The 9,778-nt window shown below is 39.1% G+C and overlaps 1 protein-coding gene across 1 annotated transcript in view; it reads right to left on the reverse strand.

Annotated features, from left to right (window-relative positions):
* mtnr1bb (melatonin receptor 1Bb) overlaps positions 1-9,778 on the reverse strand; it is a 28,804-nt gene extending 19,026 nt beyond the window's left edge. Inside the window, exon 1 of the mRNA XM_031280903.2 lies at positions 8,649-9,778. Coding sequence (XP_031136763.1) covers positions 8,649-8,856 — 208 coding nt within the window. The 5' untranslated portion in view covers positions 8,857-9,778. The remainder of the gene's footprint in view (positions 1-8,648) is intronic.

The following is a 9,778-nucleotide window of genomic DNA, read 5'->3' on the forward strand; positions in this document are numbered from 1 at the left end:
TTCAGGGTTTACTGAATAGAAAACTAGTTGAATGAAAACTAAATATTGTACTTTCCATCTTTTAATTTTCTTTGAAGTAAAGCACTCAGTCAGTATCATAAATACCACTGACACAACAGAACACTTGAATGATTTAAACAAGGTATAACACCTCAAAGTGTAGCTCTCAATCTTGATACAGTTGGCTGCAAATTATAACTTTTTGTCATGCATTTCGCCATGACTACTTTGGCTTTATGATATTATATCAGTTGTGCTGGGAGCATTTTACAGTTCAAACATCAGCCCTGTAAATATTCTACCAACAAATAGACCAGTCCCATCAGTTAAACCACAATATGAACATAGATTCCTGTATTTCAAAATATAAAATAACTTCCCAGATGCCTTCAAAATCAGTATCATACCTTTAACATGTGGCCTCTAAAGCTTTATGTACATGTACCGTCTTTATCTACATCTCCGTAGGGTTGCATCCAAGAGTGGATCAGCAAGTAGCTTCCAACCAGCTCCGCTGTCTCTCGCTGTCTGCCTGAAACAAACGTTTGGTTTGTTTGTCTTGTTTGCAGAGTCGTCTGCATGAATGCAGTTCTGCACATCCCTGGACACCTCCCTCCCCCCATATCCTATTCTCAATTTCTCATCCTAGATTACCCTTAATTTCTCACGTCTTCTCTATTTCACCTTCCTCCTCCTTTCATTCTCTTTCTCCTCCTTCTCTTGCAGCAAATCCCTTGCTTCTTCCACCTCTTCACCCACCGCTGCCCGAGGGTTTTGAAAAAATGTTACATAATGCACTTCAAATTATCACAACACATGTATTATGGATATGGGGACATACTACAGCAGGCGTCACAGGATTTGATAAAGAATAAAGGAATGGAATTACGGATCAGTTTCTTTGCAGATTAAATGGGTCAATCTATCGTGTTCATGGTTATTAAGATTAAAGAAAATTGTTCTGTCAGTTGCTGTGTATGTGCGCGCATATGTGCAAACTTGTGCTACTGAGTCATCCCCCATCTCAGCACTAAAGTACTGATGATTGTGATGAAACATGACAGTAGTTCTTACATTGTTTCGGCTGTGCCTCTTGCCTTTAGAAACACAGCATCACTCTCATACTTTTTATAGCGAGGGAGATTTCCTCTCATCTAAATGTTTGTCTGTCTTTCTCTATTTTATATCCTGTGTCCTTGTCATTTTTCTGTTTTTGAGCTGTTCCAAACCTTTCTTTTGCATCTCTTTCTCTCTCTCTCTCTCTCTCTCTCTCTCTCTCAAGCCTCTCTGTTTTCCTGCTTCCTTTATCCTGCTGTCTGTGTTCAAGGGAATTACAGAAGTCATGCCTCACCCAAAAGACAGAACAGTATCTGGGCACAGCTCAGGCAGAAGTAGATTCCAGAGCACTTAAAGCTGATGATTCCAGAGCACTTAAAGCTGCTGAAAACATCACTGCAGTCATGCCCAACCTTCACTTCTGCCTAAATACTCACTGAGTAAGACAAAAAAAAAAAACAGTAAAACCAGATGATAAAGAATTCCGCCTCAACACATACAGATAATCCCCCAAAGCCTCTCTCTCCTCCCATGTATTATAGATCTGTTGCAATTCAGCTCCCCTATGGATTCTACATAAACTACATGATGAAACTAAACAGAGTGGGTAATATTTGTCACAATGGGATGTATAATGGGATGTCACATGCAATGTTCATGCGTGATTCAAAATAATTCAATATCAAGTAAATTGATTAATTCAAATCAAACCAGCAACAGAGCCCCTATGTGTCTAATAGCTTCCCCGTTTCTTGTTGAGCTACAGATTAACACACCTCTATTTCCATTTTGCCTGCTCTGTGATCTCTTCGTCTCTTTGCCTTCTCCATCTCCTCTGACATGCACATAAAAAGGTTCTAAGAGGGTTGTTGGGTGGATGGTATGTGTCTGCCTTCAGCTGTCTGCTTTTTTTAAACTGTGCAACAGAAAGCTGAGACAGCATCTCAGAATTAAAGAAAATCTGATTGAACTGACAACCTGTTTAGCTGTATTCTGTCCTCGCGATTGCATGTCTGGGCAAGGCTAGACAGATAGTGAACAGAAACTCTGTGTTTTAGAAGATGTGTGGCTTTATTGATGGCCGTTTCTGTAAAACTGAAAGATACAATACAAAGCATGTATCAATATACTGCACACATATGCATATGAAATAATAATAATGTAAATAGGTCCATGTATGAAGTTACAGTTAACTTAATGCAATTAACATTATACTTGAATGCCCATGCATTTTCCAGTACATGTATTTTAACTTCTCGCCACAGGTAACATGGAAGGTAAGTATTTTTTATCTGTTCTAGCATAAGTATACAGCATGGTAAGTAACTCAAGTAAGTATTAACATAGGAATGTACAGCTAACTTAGCACATACTTCAACAGGAATGCTCCTTCAAGCTAGCTGCTAAGCCGAAAAATGAAGCAAAAAAACATGTGAATTATACATTCATCTAGCAACTGACAATGTTTCTTTTCACAGATTAATTTCACCATGAAAATACTCATTCTAACATTTTGCATCTTTACTTACGGACATATCTCCAAGGCTTAAACGAAAGGAGAGCACTGTTTCACATGCACACAGTAGCTTGCTCTTTGTTCAGCTGAAAACAAAATGGAGAATGGAAAGCGAAACTTAAGAATACCTTAGCTCTACCTAAATGTCCACTAGGGGTCAGTATATGCAAAGCATAAACAGAGATAACAGAACAAGCTGTCTGATCTCCTGTTTTGATTTGAATGAATTCAATGAATTAAAATCAGGGTTCTTGCTGGGTCATAGTGAAAATGAAGAGCATAACTATGTTTTAAAAGTGATGAGCGGAATATTAAAATCCATTCTAGACCTAAGACTTGAGAAGACGTTTTTCACCAAGAAATCTTGCAGGAATAACAAGATGCTAGTGTAGCAAGTAAGTAAATCAGCACCTTTTGAAACATTGAAAACAATCAAAAAGATCAACACACAAAATGAAGTTCCTACTACATGCTTTATACACCCTGTGTGTCACAACTTGTTTTACCTGTTGTGTTTTTGTTTCTCCTGCATATTTGATGTGGTTTCAATGGTTTTCTGGTTAGCTTCTTGTATCATTCTTGTATGTAGCAGTCAAAGACTCACAAAACAGCAATTTGATTATTGCTTAAGGAGGAGAAAATAAACAATGAACTGGAAGAAAAGTCACATTTAACAACAGTAAGATAGCTTATGATTCCCATTTATGTGTGCTCAACTCTTGCTAACTTGTTTCTTAATTTATTTTGGAAGAATAAATCTCATAGAATGGCACCATGCAGTCTTCAAACTACAAAGATGCAATTACAAATTAGTCAAAAAGTCTCGCTTTTAACCGATATGTCGTGTGTTGAAATATATTTTCAATATATTTCTGCACAGTTAGGCAAAGCAAGATTAAGCAATTGCAAGAAGACTGTAATTAAAAGTGAATTGGAAGAAATATGTTCAGTGGTTGGTAAAAAAGTGTAATACCTGATTTATAAGGACAATGATACAAAGGGTATAGTTCAGCTAGGCTTAGTTCTAGCTGACGTTTATAATCATATCAGATCAGACATACACATGTGAATGGTCTCTCTCTCTCTCTCTCTCTCCTGCATTAATATTTTCATCGCTTTTCATGTTTTGTCATGTGAAAACTAACTAAACTACAGCTAAGACAGAGCAGCGGCAGTATTAGTCAATGTCACAGAGGACCATTGGGAGAAACAGAAAAGTCAGGGGAGAGACTGGGTTTAAATGTTTCAGAACCATGGACACGACAGAGTCAGACAGAGAGACTGGAGGCCTTTTTCCATACAGAGTACACCAAGATTTTACCCGTGTCCTTGGGAGTTCAAACTTGCCAAGTTCAACTTAGGAGTCCAAACGCTCCAGAACAGGAGGACGCAGTACGCTAAATATGCAGTCAGAGCAGGAGTGTTTTTGCTGCCATTCCAGCTCTAGTGATTAGGCTACACTTCAACACAACTGTGCAACTGTTCTATGACAAAATACCTCCAGTCAAAGCTTCGCTAACAGGCTTTTTGGGAAAATCTAAAAAACAACAAAGCTTTTTTTGGAGCTTTTAAATGGATTGAGGTTGGATTATGAAATACAGCCAACAGTTATATTAACTGGAATGTATATCTACCACACTTCCTGTGTTCTTTCTCATTTAAATATATGATAATGACCCAAAGTACACTGGCTGTTGTACAACATTAGTGTCCAACACAAACTCATTTAAAATTTGGCATCAACAAAGTTTATCTTCCAAAAGGAATTATATCATACTTTCAAAACGCTACAGAGACATCAGAGGAACCCAGTCGGTAAATTACTAAATGGCTTCTCGAGATAACACTGTTCTCACCTTGGATGACCATGTACTTTAGCTGGTCGGCGATCTTGGGAGACGGCCTGCTAGCTTCCAAAATGAGCGGTCGGTCGCACCTAGTCGACGGCTGCTCAAATCTCCGACAAACACTCCTGTTCATTTGGACTGTACTTGGCTAGATGCAGAATTTGAATCAAAACAATAGTTGGACTTTATGTGTTCCACAAGGTCAAAAGAACACAAGCACAGACAGGAAAGATTGAAAGAGGCCTTAACTTTGAGTATTTTAGCACCATGGAGAGAGGCAGACGAATAGAGACCGGTTTTTAGTGTTTCAGCACCATGGATAGAGGCAGACTGAGAGCGACTGGATGTGAAACGCTGCACTGTAAAGAGTGTTTTTTTCCTCAAACCTCAGTTTTAACTAAGGAACATTAATTTTGTAGAGGCAGAGAGCTTTAGAGAAAAGAAGCTCGAGAGGGATGGGTGGAGAGATATGATGTAAATGGAGTCTCTGTGAAGAGAGTCTCTGTAATGTGTGACCCTGTCTAAATCTCTTTGAAGGTTTGCAACACCTACGCCCCTTCAAAGACAAATCTCAGGGGACACAAATTTCTGCCCTACACAACTGTACAAGACACCTTTCACATACTCACATGCACATTCATACAAGACAATCACAATATGATGTGTAGATTTACTGTACTGCATTTTCCTGAATATGCTTTATGTGTTTTTGCATGCAGGCACAAATCTGTATATGATTCAAATTATTTTTTTTAAAGATGAATTTCAGGAAACAAATGGCTCTAATGGCTCAATGCATGCATGTGTGTAATTGTGTGTCTGTGGCACAAGCTTGCTGATATACAGTGGCACATGATGAGAGAGAAAGCCCTTTAAATTAAACGTTGAGGTCTTTAAAAATATCAAAGAGGAAAAAAAGTGTGAGGGCAGAAAGATATTGAGCAATTCTAATGGAGCTTGGTTACATGGCACATGCATCGGAGTTTTGATTAGTGTGATTTACATATTTTAATGCCAATTCAGTGTCAGAATAATGAGTCTGTACTATAAGATTTACTACAGTATGAATGCATTGTTATTAAGGGTAGGTGAGAATGACTCAGAGTTAGTCATCACTCACCAACCTAGCATCTGGCGAAATATTGTGGTCCAACACTTAGCGGTCAGTTTACTTTGTTCACTCTGCCACAGCAGGGATTCATGCAAAGCCGCGACAACTGTAGTGGGTAATTATGCTACACGCTGCTTCTGCTGTGACTGTTTATGAGCTGTTGTTAAGTCAGGTGTTTTCCCATCTAAACCGTTGAGTGGGTTGTTTCAATCTACAGTCGTCTTCCTGCGAGTTCATGACTGTGGGTTCAGTGTGGTTTCTCAAATGCTGAGTGGGCTGTTTGAGTAGAGAGAGATCAGCTTTAAGGCAGAAATGCTATAGGCTATAGGAAACCTAGAAATAGATAAAGAAAGGATAACCCACAATATCCAAGTAAATCTTGAATAGAAACAGGTAATTTTTAATTCAGCTTTAAACTGAAGATATGTCAGGTGTCCCTGTGCAGGCAATTGTTCTTGAAATTGTGGATGAGATTGACTGATGTATGGGTCCTAATGCAAAATGTACTGATTTGCCCTTTGGTGGTCTCATGGTCCTATTGAGCAAAAAATCAACATGATCACCCTTTTCTTTAACATCCAAGCCACAAGCGCTTCCTCTTACAGTAAAAGCACAAGTGGCACTTGATTCAGGCTCCGTGGACAGATAAGCATGTTTTGCCAAAGGGTAAGCATGATTACAGTGCAGAACATTATCTTATATAATATGATGATTTATATAGAATACCATTGCATGTGCTATGTGAGATTTATGTAGGACAAACACTCCCACAGTTGTTGTTTAAATTTGACTCACCATAGTATGTGTAGGGCCAACTCCCAAAACTATTTAAGGTTATATCAACATAATGCAGGAGTAAAAATGAAAACCAGCAGAGATAAAGATGTAAAAACAAACTCCCATGCTTACAACAACCAGTTCTTTTTTTAATAAGATATAATTATATCCACTCAAGAATTGGGAAGACTTTTGTTTAAATCTGGCCCATAACACCCACAGGTGTTACAGGGTGTTGTAATTGCATTTTTTTGTTATGTGATGTGTCAGCTCACATTAGTCATTTAACATAAAATGAAATAGGCTATCCTAGTCATTGTGCTACTGTAGCTAGCTACCTAGCCAGCTCAATCATCCCGAATGCAAGCCAGCTGGCCAACAAACTTAATGTAAGCTAATGGTAGCTGACATTGTTTAACTATTGCCAGTCACAGCTAGATAGCAAGTTAAAGTTTGAATTTTATTTTTTTATCTTGTAAATCAAGGTTGAAATAAAAAAATGATAATTACCGTAAATTCTTATACTTTATATTTTTGTGAAAAGTGTGTTTTGCTATAGTATGTTGAATGACAGTGAATATAGTATCTTGGGGTGAAGGGCAATGTGCTACAATGTACATGTTGAACTCAATATTATTTGTTTATGGTGGTGAAGAAAATGTACAAATGACATTCATTTTTCTGTCTGTCACTGTGCATTATGTTAAAAAAAAGGATTTTGTATATTACGCTACACACAAATGAAATCACACTTGGCATATTGATCCTGATTTACAAATGTGTTTCTTGAGATCTTTTTGAGTTCCACTTCTAAAGAGCTTCAATAAATAACTCAATAGCCTCTGTTCAAGGTGATTCAGAGCTATGAATAAGCTGAACCTTATCTAAGCCTTAAAAAGAATTCATGCTAGAGTGCAGAAAGTGGGAGTCTTTCTCTCAAGACTGCGTCCATCTGACTGAAAAAAATATGCTCAAATAAAAGAAAAATATGTTTTCCCATGTGAAAAATATAAGAGGTTCAAAATGTTCTTAAATGACAGGAAAGTAGTTGTTTTGGTTAGTGGAGTTTTTTGCTCATCGACTAATAAGGAAGAAAGTCTCCTGGTTGCATCCTACTGGCTATGCAAATAAATGCTTGCACTAATTGTTGCCCCATAAAGCACAAAATAGCCGGTCAGCACAGTGTGGCAGACTTTACTGCATAAGATATCTATCTTGACAAGTTTCTGTTTACATTTTTTTACGACATTATGGTGAAATACATTTTTCAGGAATAATTTATTTCATTCATTTTTAGTAAAGACAAACTGTCAGTACATTGAAGAGGGGCAAATGCGGTGGTAAACCAACTGCATGATTCAGTAACATTCTTGAAAGGGGTTCATTATCATCAAAAAAGAGTTGAATCACAACCTCAAAGGTTCATTTTTACCTGAAGCAAGGGTTCAGGGAAAGAGTACTTTCATGCTTTATGATTTGGCATTTTGCTTCACTGTAGCTGCATGAGGCCTCCTGGGTAATTTCACACATTCACATCAATAGGTTCTCAACACTAGTCAGCTTTTCAAAAGGACTCACCTGGGCTTATTAACCTACTCTTACACAGCAACTGTGATTCAGACGACCTTTGAACTTTACTTGTAAAGAGCAGAAGAGTGAGGGAAGAGAGATACACAGGCAGTTATTTCAAATAGTGCAAAGTGTCAATCAAGTCACTATAGCATTAGCTAAATTTGTGAAGAAATACTTGGCCATCAGCGAGTCATCAATACACTATATAAGAACTGAAAATGTACAGTTTAAATCCCTACCAGTTATCGCTGTGTCTATCAGCAGCCATGTGTCCTGTATATATGCCCCTTAGCATGATATGAATAGTGCTCTGGATAATGATGGAAGCTATCCTTTGCATTTAGGTTGCAATAAGTAGGTTAACACCCTAATCCAAAAGGAGGCATTTGCTTGAAACTACAGATGATGTGGTGCGAGTTCAGTTAAATGTGTGCTCTTTATGCTAAAGCTGTAAAATGCACCAATTTACTTTGGAATAGTTTGTGTCACTGGGTTCACTGATGACAATGATACAGGTCTGTAGGTCAACAGCAGCTAAAGAAGGTCAGGGTAAAACAAACTACTTTACCCAGAATTCACTACATCATTTTACACCCAGGCATACACAGCCTATATCATTATGGAAATGTATACTGCCACAGTAATGGAAGTTCAACAGGCCTGTGCACAACGACTTTTCCCTCAAAATGGGAGTCAGTCTATTTGTTGTTGCGACCACGAATCGCCTTTGCAATTATATACAATCATTTCAAGGGAAGAAAGATCTTACCTGAGTTCCTCAGTTTGCGGTTCCTGAACACCGAGATGATCACCAGCAGATTCCCCAGCACGTCCACCACCGTGGTGAAGATCAAAACGCTGGCCAGGATAGCTATGACCCAGGCGGGGCGGGCGCTCCCCTCCGTGGCCAGTGTGCGCTCTAGCTGCCCCAGCCGTGACTCTGTCCGGTTCTTTATGTGTGTGAATGTGTCCGGCATCACTGGCCCACAGACCAACGCTGTTTTCAAGTCCCAACTGTGCCTTACGTCCCGCAGGTATCGCAAGTACCGGTGTGTCCTAAACTAAACATGAGGCGCACCTGGATGCCTTCCCGAGTTCCTTCGTCGAGTGTGCTACTTAATTAAAGGCGATATGAGTTACTAGATGCTATGTTGTGATCACATGTGACCTATATGAAGTTACATCGACTCTACGCTTTGTTTATCTTCGCAAAAAAGTCATCAATCCATGTGCCACCAAAAGCTGATCGGACACGCGGCAGTGCCACACCTCTTCCATGGTGAGAAAATGTAAATTATTTGTCGTTTAGATGATATTTCATAAAAGAAGCTCCATTCCACTCATATTTCAAGTCTTCATCCTCTTGAAGTGCCCCTGGCTTTTTGCTTGGCATATCTGTCTCCCATGCGCCCACGTTGCAAAAAAGAAGGCTATTTCTTTGTAAAATGTCAAACCATTGTACCGCCTCGGGAGTCCTTCTGATTTAATTTGCTATTCTATGAACAAACAGAGGAATAAATTGTCTTCCCTAACCATGTGTGATGCCCTTGCCATGCGCTGAACTACGACGCAACCCGCGCTGTGCGTGGCGAAGAGGCACTGAGGTAAATATCACAGAGAATAGTATCTCTGAGAATATTCAGTCAGGCACACAGCAGGATGTGGAGAAATCCACAGAGTGAGGACGGAGAGAGACACGGCTTCACACACAACCTATTAACATCAGACTACGCTTTAAATGTGCATCTCCCTTTTCTCCCCTGTTGACTTTCTCTCTCCATATATTAGGCTACCATGCCGAGCAGCGGAGGTGTGCGTGCAGACAAACATTCCCCTCATATTACACTGCCTATAATTCCCAGCGTGACTTCCCAGAATCCGTCTTTGAATTCTCTGCAC

Source organism: Sander lucioperca, chromosome 13 (assembly GCF_008315115.2).
Source record: "Sander lucioperca isolate FBNREF2018 chromosome 13, SLUC_FBN_1.2, whole genome shotgun sequence".
Lineage (NCBI taxonomy): Eukaryota > Metazoa > Chordata > Actinopteri > Perciformes > Percidae > Sander > Sander lucioperca.